Raw genomic sequence first — 24,051 nt, forward strand, 5'->3', positions numbered from 1 at the left:
ATCCCCTCGCGGACCACCTGAGCTCTGTCGAGGACCACCAGTGGTCCCCGGACCACACTTTGAGAATCACTGTTCTAGAGTGACCACAGCAGCTCTAGGAAGGAGAGGCTTTTAAGAAAACATCTCTCCAGACTCTACAGATGTGTTCCAAATGAGGCTCGTAAGATATGAGCAGTGTCCCAAACCTGAGACAGCAGATAACAGGCAGGAGCGCCTGCCGTTGGGTTGGGCCACATTTTTTTCCCTTCAACTCTCTAAAACTTTCTTTAAAGGACCATGACTTTAGCAAAGGTGTCGCACTTCAACGCAGAATGCACTGGCGTGAAATGAACACACCTGGGTCAAAGACGTCCAACTTGTCCTTCAGTGCAACGGATACTTTTGCTTACTGTAAATGCAAAAAAAGAGGTTTTTTTGGGCTTGGCTTTCATGCATTCACTTTTCAAAAAATTGTTGAAAAAAATGTTTTTCACAGTAACAGTAAGCAAAAGCATCTGTTAGCACTGAAGGACAATGTCATGTTGGACGTCTTTGACCCGCCTTTGCATGATGGCAGTCTGCTATGGGACTGAGCAAAAATGGGCCACTTGGGATGCAATGCAAGTGTGTAAGACCGTGCTACATATTTCATTCAACAGGCGACGTTGCTAGACAACTTGTACTCGACCTGTACCCTGTAGGCTCAGCCTGGGGTATAGCAAAAAATGGAAGTGGTCTTTAATTTGTTTTATTGTGCCCTGTTCATGTTTAGGGCCTTTGTCAAAAAGAGAGGAGACAGGAGAGAGAGAGAGAGAGAGAGAGAGAGAGAGAGAGAGAGAGAGAGAGAGAGAGAGAGAGAGAGAGAGAGGGGTTGGGAAATGACCCAGGCCGGACTCGAACCTGGGTAGCCGTGGTCAATTTTGTCCAGACATTGTGCAGCTGCAGTCCCTTTACATGTCTGCTCCAGTTGTCTTTTTTTTCTTGCTTTTTATATTTAGTACGACAGGACAGTTGAAGAGGTGAACAGGACATGATGTGGGGAGAGAGATGAGATGGTGTAGGGTTAGGTAGGGACTTGACCCGGATCAGACTCGAACCTGGGTCCCCTTAAGCATGCATGCCCATATAGCAGGGCTATTCAAATGGCGGCCCTGGGGCCAAATGCGGCCCTTGGAAGGCAAGGTTCTGGCCCCCCAAAAGCCCCTTGAAATACAGAATCGTTTTTCAGAATTTAGCGATAAAAGTAGCCTATGGGTTCGGTATCAAGCTGAAACGGGACACACGGGATGTTGAAATGCAGGAAATTACATCTAAGAAAAGCAAAACTTTCTGGGGGAGGACCCCGAGACCCCCAACCTCCTTGAAGTCTCCCGTATTTTTTTAATTGACAGTCGGCAACCATAATGCATACGTATAGTTCGGCCCCTTTACTCTGAGGAATTTGAAAAATTGGCCCTCGTTTAGGGGTGGGCGGTAACCGCGGTATAATATTGTGTGCAGTATTTTTTCATCAATGATAGAGATTTTGTCTCATACCGTCTACCGCAATAGCGCATTGCGTCCTGTAGATGTAGAGTTATAGTTATAGATTAAACGTTTAAAAATATGTTTTCAAATTATTTGAATGACAAGAATTCCCACATAGATAAAACAATGTTTGACCAGTCATTTCCAAAAATAAAATGCAAAAAATGGTGTTTTGGTCATTTTGCCACAAAACGCTTAATTTCAAAAGTTTATACACAAATGTACAATACCGTGGTATATACCGTGATATTTACCGTGGCTAAAATTATACCGAGGTATACATTTTTGGCCATACCGCCCACCCCTACCCTCGTTGACATTTAATTGAATACCCCTGCCATATAGAGTACTGTAGAGGGGTGCATTAGCATACTGTGCCACAGCATCCCCGCCCAGGTTGCCATTATTATACAGAAAATAGCTTTACTTTATGGTACAGTTACCACACGTAATTACTAGTGGTGTCAACAATGATCGATTCAGCGATGCAATCCAATGCGAGGCATGGACGATCCAGAATCGATCTGGCAAGTTCCAGAATCGATCCGGCAATTTTTTTAAGTTTCAATTACTTCCATGGATATTTTGGGAGCAAATGAATATTAAATTAAATAAAAGCACTTCAAAACATTGCAAGACTGATACAGACTGATACAGAAAACAGCCAATAAATTGTTGCTCAGTATCTGACTACTTGTATTGCCTCATCATGACTGATTAAACATTTGCTTTGCTTTCAGTAGAAATGTAATGCATCGCAATGCATTGTAGAATTGAATCGGATCGGATCGCATAGAATCGAATCGAATCGCTACCTCCCGAATCGTGATCGAATCGGATCGTGAGGACAATGCCGATCCACACCACTAGTAATTACGGTATACTGAGTAACAACGGGGTGACAGAGAGAAGTTACATGGTATCGGTTAACGGGTTGAAAGGGTGTCATTACAAAGTAAATACCATTCATTGGGTAACAATAGGGTAACAGAGAGAGGTTAGATGATTAGATGGTTAGAAAATACGCAGTGGTTTCATCGTTATTCTTGAGATATGTGTATTACATGGTATTTACTTTGTAATTACCCTATTTGTACCTGTTAGATACCATGTAGAGAGTACAGTATCATTTATTAATCCTGAGGGGAAATTTAAGTGTCAAGTTGTACACATACGTACATATACGTACATACAGTACATACATTTACATACATTCAGCCCAAGGCAGATCTCACCCCCCCCAACCCCCACCCTCCCTCATCCGTGGTTGGTGATAAGTATGTCAGTGTAACATTGATTTATCACATGTGCCTCAGCTAAGTGGCACAGAGCAGCAAAAAAAGTGATAAAGTGTACAAAAAAGTGTCAAGGTCAGAAGTCACTCGCTGTGCATAGTCCAAGAGAACAAAGCCAGGGTCAAGTATCCATTGTTGCACACTCCATTGTTGCCCCCTCTCTCTCCACACACACACACACACACACACACACACACACACACACACACACACACACACACACACACACACACACACACACACACACACACACACACACACACACACACACACACTTGAGAATACAAATGGTGATTGTCCTGTATGGCTGTATAACTCAGTGGAGTACAGTAAAATTCCTAGAGCAGAGTGTAAATTCCTACTGCAGAAAAGTTGTCCTGATTGTTGGCGGGGGTGTGGGGTGATATCATCAGTCACACCCAGACGTAGGATGAGAGTCCAGGTAGAAGCACAGGGGTGGAATAAACAGTGAGTGCTGCAGATAAATAAGCAGGTGTGGGGTTGGTTTATGCGGTCCAGTCACCTATGACAATCTCTTTCTGTTTGTCCCTCTGTGTGGTGTTGAATAGCTGGATGGCCCTGGGGACAAAGGACCTCCATAGCCTGTCTGTCCTGCTGAAGATGGCGGGAAAACTTTTACTGAACAAGCTTCTCTGGTTGTCAAAGACTAGGTACAGGGGGTGCTTGTAGTTGTCCATTAGAGTCGAGTCTGCTCAGTGTCCTCCTTTCAGCTGTGGTAGTGAGAGCCTCCAGTTCTGTGCCTACAACAGATTCAGCTTTGCTCACCAGCCTGTCAAGGCGTCCAGCATCTCTCTTCCTAATGCTACCACAACACCATGCCACAGCATAGGAGAGCACACTGGCCATGACAGACTGATAGGACATCTGCAAGTCTGTTGCAGACATTGAAGGATCTCAGCTTCCTCAGAAAGTAGAGTTCTGTTCTGGCCTTTCTTGTTCATTGCTTGTGAGTTAGCAGACCAGTTTATTGCCCAGGTGTTCACCCAGGTACTTGTACGTGCAGACCACTGTTTCCACTGTCTCCCCCTCGATAGACAGGCAGCAGGGGTGGGGTGGTTTGCCTGAAGTCAACAACCATTTCTTTGGTTTTCTTTTGGTGTTCAGCTGCAGCTGGTTCATTCTGCTCCATCTGACAAACTTCTCCACCAGTCCCCTGTGCTCCCCCTCCTGCCCATCTTTAATGCATCCAAAAATTGCTGTGTCATCTGTAGGGCTGGGTAAAAAAATCGATTAATCGATTTTGAATTGATTTCATTTAAAATTCCCAATAATCGATTGATTCACAGGGAACAAAATCATATTTTTTATCCTTTTTCTTTTTGTTCTTTTTGTTCAATTTAGGTCTAAAGTACTCAGTACCTAGGTGTTAGTCCTGCTAATTAAAGATTAGCAATCTGTTAAAGGGACACTCCACCCATTTTGCATTAGGCTTTCAATTGATAGACACCCAGTCATACTTTTGAATGGTCTTTCAAAAATCTCTCAATTCCCCCTGAGATTGGAGAAATCCACATTCATCTCTTAACACTTCCTCTGTCAATGATGTAAAAATGGTCATTTTGCATCATCGACATAGGAAGAGTAAGAGAGGTGGATTTCTGTTGAGACAGAAATTCTCTAAGCTATGAGATAGGCATCTCTCATTGGCTCCCATTATAGCCCCGTTGGCGAACGCAGCCAAGTAAAAGATGAATGGGAGCATATTGGGCTAAATGGCTCAGCAGGGATTTGTGACGGTTCTGTTCTCTGGTTTGTAAAGATGTGTGCACATTCTGTACCTTATCACGGAAGTTGTATTAGAAGTGAAGTTAAAGGTTCCTGACATGGCTTTGTTCTCCCAAAGACGTGTTAGTTTTGTCCTGCAACACGCTAGCATTCGGCTAATACCTGCTGGCTGAGGAATCTCTGCGACTATTCACGACCAGAGCTGACGAGAGACGTACTCTGACTGATCCTAGCAGAGACATCTACGGTCACACACCTCAAAACCCCCCACCGCCGTCCAACATGTTAATTGAAGGTGCCCAAATTCTTAAGGATGAGCGCAGTCATTTCCTTTACCCCATGTACACATGCCGCTTTTCCACCACCTTAAATGCAATAAATAACAGGTGTCCTCAACAATCCTAACATAACTTTAAACACATCGACATCTGAAGTCAGACTTAAAACTACAAAACAAATGGCGTAGTGCCGTAAAGTCGATTGTCACGTGTTATCATTGCTATAGTTGAAATAAGGGTCATTTTCACGAATCTAACACTTGACAAGATGCAAACGTGTCGGCAAATGCTTTCACTTACTCATATCTATCGAACGCGACTCCATTGTTTCCAGGGAAAAAATCACACGGGCAGATAGTTCTATGAGAAGCGTACAGCCCCATTGGCACCCATTCATTATTTACTTGGCTGCGATAACATAGCTGCAGTGCCACTCCTGGCCACACCAGCTAGTGGTCGTTCTTGTACAATATTCCATTTTCTTTGGTTGAGACAGAGAACCTCTAACAGGGAGAAGGCTCAGTCTCATTGGTTCCCATTGTAGCCAGTTAGCTTTGCATGCATTCTGCAGTAACGAGCGTAGGCCAGTCCTTCATGTGAGAAAATGTATGGAATGGAAAGGGGAACCCATGCTAAATACATTGCTACTGCCATTTCCAGTCACAAATATTATCAACAAAACATTCCTGGTAAGCACGATGACTGTTGTTTAACAATAGGCCGTATTGACAAATCGTTCAGGTGTGTAGTTTTACAGCAGGTTTGAAGATTTCAACCTGTACTCGCTAGCATCATGCTAATGTTTATGGGTTTGGCCCCATCAAAATTGAGCTTTGTGACCCAGTATATAATAATCTAGTGGCGCAAAATAATCGAAACGCTACTCAAATGAGGTCTTATTATTTCTAGCTTCGAACTTAATATTAGTATTTCAGGACAAAAAATTATAAAAAATCAAAAAAATTATAATGGTAAAAAACTCCATTGACACCCATTCATTTTGCACTGTCCCGTGGTTAGGGTTAGCCAATTGTGGCTAACAGGAAGTTCCGTGAGTGAACAGCCCCTGGTTGAGACTACAAGCCTTTTTCCCACCTTTTCAACCCCGCCCATAGGGGGTTGGACCTAATGCTCTAACAGACCTATCACAGATCAGTGTCCCCGCCCGTGCTTTTGAAATAGGCTCGTTTGCAACCACGCAGCAAAAGATTTGATCAAAACGTGATTTGCTTGGTCATAAAAAGGAGGGGATAACTGCGTCGCAATCAAGCTGGACACATCAGGACGACGAGATTTCAACAGCGGCAAAGAAGGTGGATCTATAGGTCTGTGGGTGGATCTACCTTTTTTGACAGCGGGTGTACCAGGGCGCCCTCTCGTGGAATTAAATCATCATGGCACTAATTCCATGACGTGCTTACCAATGTCGGCACATGCTTCTGAAATCCGAGACTCTCTGCCTCTCGGAGACAAATCGGATGGTCTTGAGGTAGAGACACAGGTTACTACCTGCTGAATCATGGTACAACTCTTAGTTAAATTTGTGATGATTTGGCTTCACTTCCATGTTATAATTCAGTTAATTAGTGCTCACTTTAGGCTATTCATTTTGTGTTTTGGGACCAAAGTCGTCATTCAGATAGGACCGTTTTAAAATTACTTAACAGCGCCAACCCATGCTGCGAGGATTGAACCCAGGTGTATATGTAGCTTTACCATGGCGCGCCAACCACAAAGGCCACTCTGTTTCGTGCACTTTCATACATAAAAGACAAGATAAGTCTCTCGCAACTGGTCTGTTTCCACATTAACCATCAGCAACTAAAGCCTCCCCGTGTTTCGGTGCAGTTTCGAACCGGGGACCTCATGTATGGAAGTCAGGCGCGCAACCACTACTCTAACCGTCGAGTAGGCGGCCCGCGGAATAATACTGGTTTTGTAACCTACGGCATACACTCCTAACGTGGCGAAGATGAAGCATCTGACGACAGGGTGTTTTTTTTTTTTTTTCTGTTGTAAGTGGGTTGTGCGACCATACATATGGATGATACCACTCTGAGTATGCTGCATTTGAGCATGAAATGCATTTCAGCATGTAGAAAATGAAGCACGTTCAACTACACACACATGAATCACATGAGCTATGAACACCAATCACGGCAGATTCCTCACATCATGGAGGAGGTCTTCTGCCCAGCGCAGTTGGTTTCAGCTACTGCGTGGCAGCTTGACAAAACTTTTGTTCCCGCGATGGTTCAACGCCATGTGACACGACTGCCGCGCAGAGGTCACTCCCTTCAACTGCATCGTGAACGGCAAATTCTAACCAGGATGCTTCACGCGGACACACTGAGCATGCTCGCTGCCTAGCAAATTTTCAACTTCGTCAAAATTACGCCATCACGAACGCCCTTAATCACTGGCATTGAGGCTCCAGTAAGCAGTGTTGCCAGATTGGGCTGTTTCCCACCCATTTGGGCTGCTTGGGATGGCCGTCTGCGGGTAAAAATGGCATTTTACAGGAAAACTCGCCCAATCTTTCCCATCGACATCAATAGAATTGGGCGGGATTTAGTGCTTCCAGGCGGGTTTTGAGCATTTTTTGGGCTGGAAATCATCAGCCTCATCTGGCAACTCTGCCAGTAAGTCACTGGCATAGCTGGAAAGGAGAAGCTGGAGCACACTGCAGCTTAGTTTTCAAGACTTTATTCTGTGCACACACCCGACCAACGTTTCGGTGTTGTTACACCTTCTTCAGAGTCAAATGATAGCAAGAGATAGACACACATTTCAGGACTTGACATTCACAGGTGATCCCACTTGGTTTGGCTAAATTGGTCTCATCTCATTGCAGGTAATTGACCCCACCCCCAACACCAGGACAAGATTGCAGACAATTAGACAGAGAGGCTTTGTGGAAAGGCATTTTGGATTCATACTCTAAATTCAGTGGAGCCTCAGGGCATAAATGAGGAACACAATATGTCTTGCTCTCTGTAACAAATTGTTCCAGCATCGCGGCTGTGGTCTTCTAATAATTGTAGCTGTGGTTTTATTGACAATGTTCTTTGTGTATTGTTTTTTTCACTTTTTTATTTTGTTTTGGGAAGTTGGCAAGCTGTCTAATTGTCTACAATCTTGTCCTGGTGTTGGGGGGTGGGGTCAATTACCTGCAATGAGATCAGACCAATTTAGCCAAACCAAGTAGGATAACCTGTGAATGTCAAGTCTTGAAATGTGTGTCTCTCTCTTGCTATCATTTGACTCTGAAGAAGGTGTAGCAACACAGAAACGTTGGTCGCGTGTGTGCACAAAATAAAGTCTTGAAAACTAAGCTGCAGTGTGCTCCAGCTTCTCCTTTCCAGTGATGTCTGTCCCACTGTGATGCACCTGCAAGCAGGGTTGCCAGATGAGGCTGATGATTTCCAGCCCAAAAAATGCTCAAAACCAGCCTAGAAGCTCAAAATCCCGCCCAATTCTATTGATTTCTATGGCTAAAATTGGGCGGGTTTTTCTGCTAAATGCCATTTTTACCTGCACACGACCATCCTAAGCAGCCCAATTGGGCGGGAAACAGCCCAATCTGGCAACACTGCCTGCAAGCTGAGGGAGGGATGATGCATAGAGTCCCAAATAACTGGGTGTGGCCTGTGGAACTTGAGCATTGCAGTGCATTATGGGGATTGTTGTCACAAATCCACAAGCACTAAAAAGTCATGTTCTGCCTTTTCTTGGCCAAGAAGGCACCAAATTAGAAATGTATGTTACTATTCTACTATACATATGACCCACTTTCAGTAACATACAAGGGGCAGTGAAATTAAAGTCCATATGCCTCTGTGAATAGATGTGATTTAAGGTGCTTCTTGAACGTAGCCAGTGTGGGGGCCTGGCGTATGTTGGGAGGTAGACTGTTCCAGAGCGTGGGGGCAGCAACACAAAAAGCTCTGTCACCAACAGTACGGAGTCTGGCTCGGGGGATGATGAGATTGTCCTTCTCAGAAGACCGTAGAGACCTGGACTGGGAGTGGGGTTGGAGGAGTTCAGAGAGGTACTGAGGAGCAAGGGAGTGAAGTGATTTGTATGTCAACAGGAGAATTTTGTACTGAATACGGGACTTCACTGGGAGCCAGTGAAGCTGTCTGAGTGTGGGAGTGATGTGTTGCCACCGCTATAGCCGTAGCTGTAGCCTAGCCCAAGATCTTCAGCGGGCTCCAGTTATCAGATTCAGTCAGTAGGCCTAACTGTAAAAACGCCACGTTCTTGTGGCAGAGACACAGAGAGACACTTCATATAAAAAAAGTCCAACAGCGTATGACAAACCACCTGTTTGTCACTGAAAATGCATTATAACTCACCCAAAGTTTTACAAGTTGAAGAGTTGGACAGGGAATAACGGGGGAACCCAGTTCCCTTTCCTCATAATTTTCATCGTGAACATTCCGGGCAGGCAGAACTTGCAGGCAGTAGGCCGTGAACGTGCAGCCAATAGGCCTACAAAAACGTGACTTGTATGGATTTGGTACTGATGAGACTGTCGGAAAATCAGGGTTCCTGATTAGAGTTCTTGCACCTCTTTTTTCCGCTTCATGCACTGTATACAGAAAATTAGACCAGTTCAGTCAATTTCAACATGCAGTTGTAATGCTCACACTACCGTGGACTTGTCAGTATTTGAGGTTTTTTTTTTTTCTTCTTCAGCCTTTTCCGAGATCTTGGTCATTGTAATGGGGCAGCGCTTTGTTTACATTTCAAAAAAACATTTTTATTTATTCCCAAAAACATCCGAAAGGTTATGCAAAATCAGCTGACAACTAACAAACAGCGGTACCTTTTGGAAAATATTTGGAGTAGGCCTATGTTAATTTAAAAAAAAAATGTAAACAAACGCTGCCCCCATTAGAATGGCTCATGTCTCGGAAAGGGCTTAGCCGAAAAATATGGCATCACCGGGTACTGACAAGTCAAGGGTAGCGTGAGCAATATAACAGCATATTGAAATTGACTAAACTGGTCCTTTAATATCAAGTCCAGAGGTGCCCTGCATCCAACCTTCGTCTGAAGTCATGCATCCATATCAGCACACAAGTAATAGTAATACAAGTAGACTTTCAGTCTACATACAACACTCCACTGAGCTCTCCACTGAGCTGCATGTTTGTTAAAAATTTACCCAATGCCTTGAAAGTACAGTAGTTAGCATTTTACGGTGGCAAGCATATTGATTATCTAGAACCTTGACCTTGAGAGCAGGAAACCGAATGGCTTTATTTATTTACTTTTACTTTTGAATCTGTTTTTGTGCTGTTATCTTTGAACATTATAGACTCATCATATAGCGGAAAATCACTCATTGATTACACAACACTGCTTTATGTGTAAGTGCATTTAGCAAACGCCTTTTTCAGCAGTGGCCTACTTCAGTAATACAGTGTGTGCGTAATACTTGAAAGGAGTAAACACTGAGAATACAGTATAGATTTGAGTTCATTGAGAAATGGAGAAAGTAGACCTAACCACTGGCGTAACGCAAGTACTTCAGGCCCCCCTGCAAGCTACCAAGAATCGGCCCTCAAACGAAAAAAGAGGGCCTAATATCATGTGGAGGGGGCCCGTTTCTTCAAGTCAAGGGCCACCTCGTATGGGCCTCCCTGCCTCGCGGGGGCTGCGGGGGTATAATTTACGCCCCTGGGCCTAACTAAGAACGTCACAAACTAATGATTTGCCTTTGCTACGTTGTCACTAAAAGAGAGAGATTCATGAGGAGTAAGGTCAACATGGTCACCAGGCCCTCCGCAGGGGCTTTAGCCAGGTCTATTTCAATGAGTCTGGGAGTCCACCACGGGAGCAGTCCACCACCAGGAGTAGTTCAAGAGCCTGGCTAAGTAAACCAGGTTAAATTAACCTTAAAGTGATACTGTGTGAGATTTTTTGTTGTTTATTTCCAGAATTCATGCTGCCCATTCACTAATGTCACCTTTTTCATGAATACATGCCACCACCATCAAATTCTAAGTATTCATTATGACTGGAAAAATTGCACTTTTCATACATGAAAAGGGGGATCTTCTCCATGGTCCGCCATTTTGAATTTCCAAAAATAGCCATTTTTAGCTGCAAAAATGACTGTACTTGGACCATACTAGGGAATATTTGTTTATTACCTAGTAAACCTTCATGTAAATATCAAATTTGGCAATAGGCAACCCAGTGTCAATGAGCAGCATAGCTGCAGTACCTTTTTTGACAATTTCCTGCACAGTGTCCCTTTAAGGTAGTGGTAAATCATGTAATAGAAGAGCCTGGAGATCTCATTTTCTTAGCTAAATCAGAGAGAGTTTATGGGTAATACGAGAGAGGAATCTCGCTACTTTTTCCGGGTGGTACTGTCCACTAAGTGGCGCCATCCAGACAGCGCAGAGGAGCGCCAAGGAGCGCAGAGGCTGTTGAAATGAATGGGGTCGCATGGAGCTCAACCACGATGCTGCCATTGCTTTGGGAGAGAATTGGTATCATCGTTTCATTTTATTTTTCCAAAAGGCAGGATAGATTATCCTTTCAAACAGCAGTTAGTTTGAATGTTTAAACTTGCTGGATCTTTGTAAAATACGTCTTTATTGTCAATATGACGTCACGAGTGGCTTCACACACTGCGTTTAGATTGGTCGGCCGGCTGCATTGCTGTGATCACGACGACCGTAAAGCAATTTTGTTAGCAAGATGCTAGCGGAGCCTGACTCATAAATGCCAACGCTGTAGGAAATCAGAAGGACATAATTCCCAGGTTATTGTACATTTCATTGAAATCCACATTGGTTTCTCAGAACTTACAGTAATATTGTCAAGTTTCAGCAGACAGCGAGCACAATTGTCAGTTATTAGCGCCAGCCTTATGAGCTCTGCTGTCTCGACAGCGCTCCCTAGGTGAACTGCAGGCACGGGTTTGAGGGCGAGATTCAACACTGTATGTAAACCCACTGTGGCTAAATGACACTTGTGGGCTATTCATTAGCAGGTTTACCACTTCCTGTAGGTTAACTTAGCCAGGTTTATACTTAACCTTGCTCTTGGAATAGAACTCCTGTCTACTTGTCTGGCGGTTTGTCCATGGAATGTTCATGGAATGTTGCCTGCAGGGGACTGGAGCCAAATCCAAACCAAGACACACACCGACACACACACCGACACACACACACACACACACACACACACACACACACACACACACACACACACACACACACACACACACACACACACACACACACACACACACACACACACACACATTTATTGATGTACAGTAAAACATGTTAAAAAAAGAACACTTTTTATTCATTTTAGCCAAATTAGCTGTGAGAAGATCTGGGAGTCGTTCAAGCAGGCGTTCGTGGGTAAGGACCCCTGTGACGTCCCCCCTGAATCCTACGACCCTCTCATGCGCATGACGTTCCAGGTTACAACGTGCGACAGGGTAGGCTAAACACACAGCATTTCCTCCCCTGCATATTTGCATTTATTTCCCTTTTATGTGTATATTGCATGCATTTTATTGCATCATTTCACTGTGTTAGTTAAGCACAGACAATGTTTTAACTTGAAGTTAATATGTTATACATTGATTCAACAAAGCCATGTACAGTACATTTATATGCAATAATACTGATGCATCCAAATAGGTTGACCCAGTACAATACGATTTAATAGATTTAATTGAATATATCCTGACTCTCCAATAGTCGCTCTTCTGGAGTAAAACTAAAGACATCGTCCACGACTTTACATCAAAGAAAAATTGCTACTCGACATTAGAGGACACTCTCATTGGGTTCATCTTGGATGGGCTGACGTGGTGTGGCAGAAACAACAGCGAAGGTGTGATACTATGTATTCATTTGAAGCTGGAACATCTTACTGACATTCCGATGTCTCCATCTTCATAGTTCATTCATTTGTTTTCATTCAATAGCCTATAGTTTATTCAATGTTCTTTAATTGTTCATTCATTTGTTTGTTAGTAGTTCTTAAACAACTCAAGTCATTTAATCAGGTTTAATTCTCTCTCTCTCTCTCTCTCTCTCTCTCTCTCTCTCTCTCTCTCTCTCTCTTTCTCTCTCTCTCTCTCTCTCTCTCACACACACACACACACTCACACATAACCTCTGTGGTGTGTCTTCTTATATATACTGTATATATCATGAATTTATTTATTGACTTTATTTCTTTGATTGATTGATGGATTGATTATTGTAGAAGTGTTAACTGAGGGGTGCCCCGGCTGGACAGACTGTGTCAACAACCCTGTCCGCTCCTTCTGGAACCGAGCGTCAGCTGCAGTGAGTGTTCTATGTTCTCTTGATCACGTTCTACAGCTGCTGCAGTGAGTGTTCTATGTTCTCTTGTTCACGTTCTACAGCTGCAGTGAGTGTTCTATGTTCTCTTGTACACGTTCTACAGCTGCAGTGAGTGTTCTCTTGGTTCTATGTTCTACTGTGATTGCTCTCTGTCAACATTACCACATTATATGGAAGCCTGCACACTTGAAACCTGAAAAAGACATCACGGTCGAAAACGTATTCGTCGTTAAATAAAAGCATGGGTGTGGACTTCCATCAATTTAAACGAAAATCTGTCCAGGAGTCCAGTGCTGCTCAAACTGGGCCTGATGTGATGTGATGTTATGTGTGTGTGTGTGTGTGTGGGGGGGGGCGGGGGGTGGTCCAGGGGGTCCTGTACTGTGAGTCTGATGGCTCTTTGTTCCTCCTCTGCTCTGCTCATGGCTGGACTGGTCAGTGGTCATCTGGCATACATGGCAGTTCCCCAGTGGGCTGGACTGGTCATCTGGCATACGGTTTCCCAGTGGGCTGGACTGGTCAGTGGTCAGTGGTCAGTGGCATACAGAGGATTTTCCCCATGGGCCAACAGTCCTCAGGGGCTAATGCTGATGTTTTTGACTGTTTGGCAGTTTGTTTGTTTCCTTACAGACTGGCCCTAAATGTACATGGGACGGCCCATTGATATACCTTTATAATACACTACAGTGGACTGAGCTAATCATAGTCAGGGGGCTGTGTGAGGGGCTGTCTATGCCAAAAATGCCCACACTGTTTTTGCAGCCCAGTCCAGTTCAGTCCAGCTCCCCTCTCCTGTGTGGGAGCCGGAAATGTCAGCAGCACGCCGCACCTTGCAGCCCAGCTGAGCGCACAAAGGCCAGCACACAACCGAAACAAAAATCACCTCTCAAAGCTCCAGTCACAAGACTTGAGTCTTTGCACACAGTGAAATGCGACAAATAGATGCAACTTTTAACAAGGGAACATGCTTTTTTGTTTTCCCTTTACTATTTGGCTCAAAAATGTTTTTTTATGTTTTAAATATGGTTATTTTAGGTAAATTGTAGAATTACAAAAAATTACAGAATCACCCTTAAATTCATTGGCGTTCCGAATCCAATTGTGCTTTATTAGCATTAACTGTTACGATATAGTGTTGCAAAAGCATACAAATAGCAAGACAAAAATGTGAATTACATTAGCATTCAGCAGACGCCTTTGTTCAAAGCAACTTACAAGGAGCAATTTAAACAAGGACAGGGTAAGGCACAGTGTACAGTTGCAACACTGATAGCCTTGTCCTACACAGACTAAAGAAGAGGAGGATGCATTAAAAGTAGCAGAAAGTAAACTAAGACATCAAGGTGCAATGTACAGTTGCAACACTGACAGCATTGTCCAACACACGGTAACAGAAGCAACATTAAATAATAAGAAGGTAACAAGGCTTATTGGATAATAAGCAATACATCTAGGCGCAGTGTACAGTTGCAACACTGGCAACAATGTCCAACACAAGGATGAAGCAGAAAATAAGTAAAGAATTTAAAAGGATGTTAAAAAAGCAAATTAGGTTACCTTAACCAATCAGTAACGGACTCTGCAGGTGAGTTCTGCATCACCACTCTCTACTACTGTTTGCTGATTGGCTAAACAGTGAGCGAACCGAGCTGGGAGGGTTTCGCCAGACTGCAATATGTGCAGAGCCAAAATCTTTGAGTGGAAGTACATAGGATGGCGCCGCCAGGTTAATGGTAATCCTCTGTTATAGAAGTGAGAGGAAAGGTGGGTGCAGGTATTAACCCTCTGAGGTCTAAGGCCTTTCAGAGGCTTTTAGGCTGCTTGCACCACCCTGACATTTTCAAGTATTTTCAACTAACAGTAAGCATCTATGCAAAAGTGGAATATATGGTTGTATTGTGAAAAGCCTGACAAGAAATATGGATGTCATACAAACATGTTTTATTTAAATTGAGTATAAACGCAACTGTACAAAAAAACAGGTTTCAGAGGTCTTCAAAAAGTTCAAGAAAACACACAATAAATATATCTAGCCAAGACTTTTGAAGTTTGAATCTTGTAAACAAATGTGTTGGCAGCATAAAAGTGAAAAGGGCATTTAGAAATGTTTTGTTGTTTTCATACAAAATGCAAAAAAGAATGACTATGTCACTGCCACTGCCTGTCTCATTTGAATACTAATGAGATAGGTGTGAACAAACCTCTAATGGCCCACACCCCCCTGTCAATCCCCATGTGCTCTGATAGCCCCAACCCCCCTGTCACTCTACGTCTGCTGTGTTTACCCTACCTGAAAGGGGCGTGTTGTCACCTCTGAATAGCCACTCAAGCACCGGTACTTTACATGTGAATAGCTATAGGTGTGGCTGCTACAGGCAGAGAGTACAGAATATGCGAAGATTTCTTTTCACTTTCTTTAAATTGGGCCAGCTATATAATTTATTTAATATATATATATTTGAAATCTGGAAGGTCTGAGGTTTATAATGGTGTAACTTATGTGTTTCTATGACAAAAACTCACAGAGTTACAGATTTGTTTTTGGAGACATGTCAAATTGCCCTCTCAAGGGCAATTAGACCTCTATGGGTTAAAATCTCTATAGAGCTGGCTAAAACATCATTGTTTACAGTTTGCAGGCTGCGCACGTGGGAAGGTGTCTGCCATGCTGAATGGATCCATACCCACCCCTTTTGATCCCAATAGGTAGGAAAAATTAACAAATGATTACATACGTAAATATGAAAAAGAGCAGAGAAGACATGTGCCATGTTTTTTGTAAGGCATAGCGTGTGTTATATCGAAGGGAAAAAAAAACTTTTTTAAATTATTGTTTTATTGCCTGCGAGTGTTATTGGCCTGTGTAGCATAACATGATACTGAAACAATGAAAAAAAAAATCGTAAGATCTGCCCTTTTATGTATTAATGTCTGTTTTTCATCTCCTGTAGCATTTTTGCTTCAGTAGAAGTGAAACATTTCAACTCCACCATCATGAGCGACTTAAAGGTTTTGTTGGTTACCATGGAGTCAGATACGTAAGTTCTTCACCCATGACATTTTTTATTTTTCATAATGTAGACTAGGCCTATATTAAGCCAATGTGGTGCCCCTGGGCACTAGGGCTACTACACCTCACAGGTGCCCCCTTTATGAACAATATTTGTTAAAGGGCAACTCCTGCCAATTTCAATATGCTGTTGTATTGCTCACGCTACCCTTGACTTTTCAGTACCCGGTGACGCCGCAGTTTTTGGCCCAGCCCTTTCCAAGATATGAGCTATTCTAATGGGGGCAACTTTTGTTTACATTTTTAAAAAAATGAGCATAGGCCTACTCCAAATATTTTCCCAAAAGGTATCGCTGTTTGCTAGTTGTCTGCTGATGTTGCATAACCTTTTGGATGTTTTTGGGAATAAATACCGGTAAGATGTTTTTACCCCTGACAAGTTAAGGGTAGCGTGAGCAATACAACAGCACATTGAAATTGGCAGGAGTTGCCCTTTAAGCTTGTGCCCCTGACCACTGTGTCGCTGGCCCTTATGGATAATCGAGCCCATGCTTGTTGGTGTACTCCACTTTCACTTCAAAGAGAGACATTCAGTCTTGACATTCAGGCAAATAAAGATTGTTGCGCTCCTGTCACTTCCAGTCTGTGGGCAGTAAACCCTACTTTCAAAATCTGACTGACAGCCCAAAATGAGAATGGTTGACTTGCCATAAGAAATTCTGCACAGAAAGAAACGCAGTGTTCGTTCAACACTTGGCGAGTCAATTTAACATCCTCTCCAGAGCAGGGGTTTCCAAATGATAAGCCCCCCCCCCCCCCCCCCCACACTTTTAACAAGGGAACATGCTTTTTTGTTTTCCCTTTACTATTTGGCTCAAAAATGTTTTTTTTATGTTTTAAATATGGTTATTTTAGGTAAATTGTAGAATTACAAAAAATTACAGAATCACAGCCCTTAAATTCATTGGCGTTCCGAATCCAATTGTGCTTTATTAGCATTAACTGTTACGATATAGTGTTGCAAAAGCATACAAATAGCAAGACAAAAATGTGAAATACATTAGCATTCAGCAGACGCCTTTGTTCAAAGCAACTTACAAGGAGCAATTTAAACAAGGACAGTATTGTTGAAATGCCTGCCTAAAAATCTGCATCGTCAGTCCCCTCACGCATTGAATTTATTTCATCACAGAGAGCCATCAGTCAGTGATTATGTCTTCTGAGTCGCTGGCCCAGATTTTGAAAGTAGGGTTTACTGCCCACAGACTGGAAGTGACAGGAGCGCAACAATCTTTATTTGCCTGAATGTCAAGACTGAATGTCTCTCTTTGAAGTGAAAGTGGAGTACACCAACAAGCATGGGCTCGATTATCCATAAGGGCCAGCGACTCAGAAGACATAATCACTGACTGATGGCTCTCTGTGATGAAATAAATTCAATGCATGAGGGGACTGACGATGCAGATTTTTAGGCAGGCATTTCAACAGGCAGCTTCATAATTGCAGAGTCATGTGTATGGCCATAAATTATTTCAATGACCTTTTCTTTTTCCATTTCATGAGCAGGAAAACCTGTGAGAGTGATGCATCACTGAAGGATCTGCAAAAGGCACTGGACCCTAAAATTACATACCAGTGTGAGATTGTTCCTCAGTGAGTAAATTTAATCTGGTGTGTGTGTGTGTGTGTGTGTGTGTGTGTGTGTGTGTGTGTTACTTTGTTTTGTTTATATTTTTACATTGAGCGTAGTTAAATGTGAGGAATATTCCAACTTTAAGCACAATGGTGGTGTTCAGTTTGCGCACAAATCTCATCTTAACCCTTTATTCATTGTAAATTGTCCATTTGTAGAATGCTGTTCAACACATTGCTGGAATATTCCAGAACTTGTTATAAACCAAATATTGTAAAATAACCTGTTTGAAATAACAATATTTGTGTATGTAACCGTACTCTGTCTCTACCTGTTTCTCTTTCTTTCTCTTTCTCACTCTCTCTCTCTCTCTGTCCCCCCTCTTTCCTTCTTCGTTGTCATTTATAAAAAGGACAAAAATTGAGAACTGCATCGCACAGCCTCAGATAGCTTGTGGTGACTGCTGGTGACTTCACTTCAGATGGATGTACTAAGAAGTTGGCTCAGCAGTAAACTGGGTTACCTAAGTTAAAGGGACACTGTGTGAGATTTTTAGTTGTTTATTTCCAGAATTCATGCTGCCCATTCACTAATGTTGCCTTTTTCATGAACACTTACCACCAGTTTTCATTATGACTGGAAAAATTGCACTTTTCATACATAAAAAGGGGGATCGTCTCCATGGTCCGCCATTTTGAATTTCCAAAAATAGCCATTTTTAGCTGCAAAAACGATTGTACTTGGACCATACTAGAAAATATTTGTTTAATACTTAAACTTTCCTGTAAAGATCAAATTTGGCAATAGGCAGCCCAATTTCAATATGCAGCATAGTTGCAGTACCTTTTTTGACCATTTCCTGCGCAGTGTCCCTTTAAGGTAAATCATCGAACAGAAGAGCCCGGAGTACTCAATGGTTTACCTCTTAACTTAACCTGGTTTACTCCTGAACCAGCTGTTTAGTATCGGCCCCAGGAGCCCTGTTGCAGGCCCTGATGCCTGTCTGGACACTTGCTGCTCTTACTGTGCGCCCCAACGCACCAACGCCTCCTAAAGGATACGGTACCTGAGTGAAGACTGGACTGCATTGCCTTGAAGCCTTATGACCAAAAGTAGAACTGCAGCAATGACCCAAGATAGCCGTTTTCAGGGACTAATGGGGCAGCACAAACACACATACTGTAAGCAAACACATATTCAGTGCAATGGTACTTTTCAGTGTCATTTTGGGGCGGTCTGCCCAAGGACTGTATACTGTGCACATATCCCCCCAGTTATACACTTACAGTATACACAGAACCGAATGATAGGCCTACCTCACTTCCACATTAATACATGTCAATTCTATTGATATTACTGCCATGAATCAGTACAGTATATGCAGTGCATGATGTGAACAGCTTTAGATTTGGCTGGAACATTAAATGTGTAAATTAATGGAAGTGTTCTGATCTGGCCACAGACAGGGGGCTTGTCTGGAGTCACACGTTTTCAGACGCATTCCCTTCTTCAAACTGAACAGGGTATTGCATTGGCAACACAATATATTGCGATACTCGACTGTTATGAGGTTGTCATGTCAATGAGCAAAAAGGAGAGGGAACATTTGGGGAAATTTGGTGATCTAACACTGTGCGGTCCGGTTCTCGATTCTGATTGGCTGATAGCCGTGGTCAATTGAGCGTGAACCTACACCTTCCACCTGAAGATTCTATGCGCGTCTAAGTTAGACGCGGCACATTATGAATTATTAATAAAAGAATCTTTGGCGGAGCTTCGGGTGCAGGAATGGAATGTCAATTAAAAAACCTGCTTCGCGTTGTGCCCCACTCCCCTTGGCCGTTATCAATTGAGCACAATCCACGGCCTCTCGTGGCTTATTGCTTAAATATAGCCTACATATTCATGGATCAGAAATGTTGATAATGAACACTGTTAAGTATTATACACTGGGCCTTTAATATGCTACATAGTCTAGCTAAATAAGCTGAACAGCTACAGCTGTTTTTTGTTTTCTTTTGTTTTTGTTTGTTTGTTTTTTGTCTGTTTGAGTCTGAGTAACATTTTGCACAGCTTAATCGATGTCGGGTAAGCTGCCGAGAACATAAATTTATGTTTTTGTATAACTATTCCTGTTGTAATAAAATATAATGATGGTAATGTTTTACCAAGTAATATAGATCTAATTTATAGGCCTACAAAACCAGGACATCAAGCCTATAGGCCTATATTTTATCAGAGGACGATGTGGGTGATGTTAGTCTGTTCAATAAAGGATTTTAATAAGACATGCTGTTTTTAGTAAATTTGTTGTGTGATTGTGGTATTGTCTGAGTTAGCATCTGGATATAAGCTACAAGGGTTTCCCAGTTGTAAACAATCCCTGGCTGTGCACGCTGGCTGCGCACTTGTCAACCTCTGATTGTCGGGAACTGCTGTCACTCAAAAATGAAAGTGCTTGTGAGATAGCAGACCAGTCCAGTTTATTGTGCAGGTGTACCCCCAGGTAGGCCTACTTGTAGGTGCATTTGTCTCCACACAGTTTGCACAAATGTATGTGCAAACAGACAATAAACTTTATCTTATCTTATCTGAATGGCCACAAAGGACAAGGGACCTCCTTAGCCTGTCTGTCCTGCTGGAGAGGGTACGGAGACTGTGGCTAAATAGACTCAGCTGGTTAGTGAAGGTGGTGTGTAGGGGGTGTCCTGATTGTTCATAAGAGACCCACATCGAAAGAGTGCGCGTGACAAACATCGACGAAGCGTAAACCTTTGTCCCCTGCCATCAACAACTTATCGCAACCACTTCCGTTGCTGTTTTATGAGACTAGACCCAGACATAGACAGACACATTAGCCAGAAGCCCCAGTTGTCTCTGCAGGCAAATGGACAGAATGGACTCGGACTACCAAGGAGTGAATCAAGACTCTCGGCGGAGTAGGCCTAAAAGCAGGGTCAAACTGCTTATTCCACTTTACGTAGGCCTAATCGTGATTGTTTCAGTGCTCGTAACTGCGCTCGTCATGAGGTTCACACTTGGGACGGGTTCTTGTGGCAGTTTATCTCTACAGGAAACAGTAATGTCAAGATGCGAAACTTATTTGAAATTCCACGGCGTCGCAAAGAGGTAGGCTGATACGGTTTGGCATGTAATGACAAATTCTGTGTAAACAACACACTTCTTATTCTGCATGACAGCTACTGGAATAGAGAAGATTGTGATGATTGTATCAATAATAACAAGAATAATAATAATAATAATAGTAATAATAAGTTACTGTTACATCCAATGTCTAATTTCATCCAAGCTCTACATATTATTCTACATTTGGTTAACACATTAAAACAAAGGGTATAATGTGCAGCCTGTAAAACTTGTTGACATAGACATTGCTATGATTTTGTCTACAGAAAAATATTAAAGGGACACTGTGCAGGAAATGGTCAAAAAAGGTACTGCAACTATGGTGCTCATTGAAACTGGGCTGCCTATTGCCAAATTTGATGTTTACATGAAAGTTTACTAAGTAATAAACAAATATTTTCTACTTTGTAGTATGGTCCAAGCACAGTCATTTTTGCAGCTAAAAATGGCTATTTCTGCATGGAAATTCAAAATGGCGGACCATGGAGAAGATCCCCCTTTTCATGTATGAAAAGTGCAATTTTTCCAGTCATAATGAATAGGCCTACTTACAATTTTATGCTGGTGGTAAGTATTCATGAAAAAGGTAACATTAGTGAATGGGCAGTATGAATTCTGGAAATAAACAACTAAAAATCTCACACAGTGTCCCTTTAAATAATAATAAAAAAAAAACAATATTGTGAGGCTTGCAGTCAGATCAGTTTCAATTTGTGAGGGATCATGTACAATATGAATAGAAATGTAAATATTGCCATGTAATTAGCCTAAGCCTCCATATGAATGGTGTCATTTCATGCACTGTACAGTAGAGATAGCCTCAGCCTAATTTACATCTGCCTCTGACATAAAACATAAACTCACAGCGCCACACACACACACACACACACACACACACACACACACACACACACACACACACACACACACACACACACACACACACACACACACACACACACACGCACACACACACACACGCAAACACACACACAATTCAAGGTCACAGTTTTGATTATAAAAGACATAAAGCATCAACTCACGTGCCACACATTCATGTGAGCTGATGTTTTATGTCCTTTTGAAGTTTTATGTCCTGTGACACTAGTGACACACACACAAACAATATGCATCTTTTTTGTCACATTATATAAAAAGTTAACCACAGATTGTCTTTCCAGATTGCTTTTGTTAGGCTATAATTTATTAGGTACAGTAAAGCATGTAAAAACTTACTGAACCACTTTTTATTCACTTTAGCCAAATTAGCTGTGAGAAGATCTGGGAGTCGTTCAAGCAGGCGTTCGTGGGTAAGGATCCCTGTGACGTCCCCCCTGAATCCTACGACCCTCTCATGCGCATGACGTTCCAGGTTACAACGTGCAACAGGGTAGGCTAAACACACAGCATTTCCTCCCCTGCATTTGCATTTATTTCCCTTTTATGTGTATATTGCATGCATTTTATTGCATCCTTTCACAGTGTTAGTTAAGCATAGTCAATGTTTGAACTTCATGTTAATATGTTACATTGATTCAACAAACCCATGTACAGTATGATATGCAACAACACTGATGTATCTAAATAATGTTGATTCAATGCAATATTACACATACAATACAAGGCAAGACAAGGCAATTTTATTTGTATTGTGCATTTCATTCACAGATGCAAGTCAATATGCTGTACAAAAAAAGAGAGAGAAAAAAATCAAAACATGGCAGGTGAAAATAGAATGACAATTTAAATAAAAGAGATGGCAAGAAAAGGAGTGAAATTATAGATAAAAAAATATATAACAAGAGTCAATAATCTGGATTTCTAAGACAATGCCTCTGAGAAAAGCTTTGTCATGAGAGCAAATGGCCCGGGCCAGACTCAAACCCAGGTCGCCGGTGTAGTAGTCTAGTGCCCAGCCGGGTGAGCCACGGCTGGGCCGGTCCCAACCAGAGATTCTTTAAGTATAGAGATATGCCAATGTAATAGGTTGCTATGGGCACCTAACATGACCAGGTTCCGGTCTGCCTAAAGGGGTGTGTCATAATACTCCTAGCATTGAATAGAACAGTCCTTAGGTCTGCCTAGGTCTGCCTAAAGGGGGATCCCCCCCCCTCCTCCCCCTTGCAATAATAGAACCCGGAAACAATGGGCCAATGGAACCTCTCTCTCTCTAATCTCTCTGTCCCAACCTATTTAATGATTTGAGCACAAGTAGTAGGTAGTGTCTAGAAGTCGATTCTGTAGGTTACTGAGAGCCAATGCAGGGACCTTAACATTGGAGTAATGTGAGCAATGCAGGCCCTATGCTGTGTAGTCAGGGATTGTACTTTTTCACAGGAGCTTTTAAAGTGTTTTTTTGTTTATTTTATCCTGACTCTCAAATAGACGCTCTTCTGGAGTCAAACTAAAGACATGGTCCACAACTTTACAGCAAAGAGAAGTTGCTACTCGACATTAGAGGACACTCTCATTGGGTTCATCTTGGATGGGCTGACGTGGTGTGGCAGAAAAAACAGCCAAGGTGTGATAATATTTATTCATTTGAAGAGAGAAGCTGAAACACCGCACTAACATTTTGATGTTTACGTCTTCAGAGTCTACTTCTTTTTTTGTTCGTTGATTTAATTATTTAACCACTCAAGTCATTTAATCAGGTTGAATTATCTCTCTCTCTCTCTCTCTCTCTCTCTCTCTCTCTCTCTCTCTCTCTCTCTCTCTCTCTCTCTCTCTCTCTCTCTCTCTCTCTCTCTCTCTCTCTCTCTCAATCTGCCTCTGTGATGTGTCTTCATAGGCCTATAGGGCCTACTGAGGTGCTGTTTCCACGTAGCAGGATATTTTTTTAGCAGGGTATTTTTTTCTCCTGCTAGGTGGAAACGCAACATGTGGATAAAAAAAATCCTCCATTGTAACAAATGCGTTTCAGACCCCTAAACAGGATATTTTTTTCTCCTGCTATTTTTTTCTCCTGCACCTGGATTTTTAAATATCTGCTACGTGGAAACCGAAGGCCAAAACCAATGCAAAACCAATACAATCAGGAGAAAAAAACATCCACATAAAAAAATATCCAGCTACGTGGAAA

General features: G+C 42.4%; 1 protein-coding gene across 3 annotated transcripts in view; it reads left to right on the top strand.

Annotated features, from left to right (window-relative positions):
- Positions 1-24,051, top strand: part of LOC134455394 (ADP-ribosyl cyclase/cyclic ADP-ribose hydrolase 1-like) — a 32,904-nt gene that overhangs the window by 3,706 nt on the left and 5,147 nt on the right. For 2 of the 3 annotated variants that reach the window (XM_063206411.1, XM_063206413.1), the window contains exons 2-3: positions 12,170-12,299; positions 23,355-23,490. In XM_063206411.1, coding sequence (XP_063062481.1) covers positions 12,170-12,299; positions 23,355-23,490 — 266 coding nt within the window. Of the gene's footprint in view, positions 1-12,169; positions 12,300-12,564; positions 12,701-13,078; positions 13,162-15,811; positions 15,886-16,130; positions 16,218-17,755; positions 17,843-18,234; positions 20,092-23,354; positions 23,491-24,051 lie in introns of those variants that run through there. The other variant, XM_063206412.1, reaches the window with a different exon arrangement.

This window comes from Engraulis encrasicolus, chromosome 9 (genome assembly GCF_034702125.1).
Source record: "Engraulis encrasicolus isolate BLACKSEA-1 chromosome 9, IST_EnEncr_1.0, whole genome shotgun sequence".
Lineage (NCBI taxonomy): Eukaryota > Metazoa > Chordata > Actinopteri > Clupeiformes > Engraulidae > Engraulis > Engraulis encrasicolus.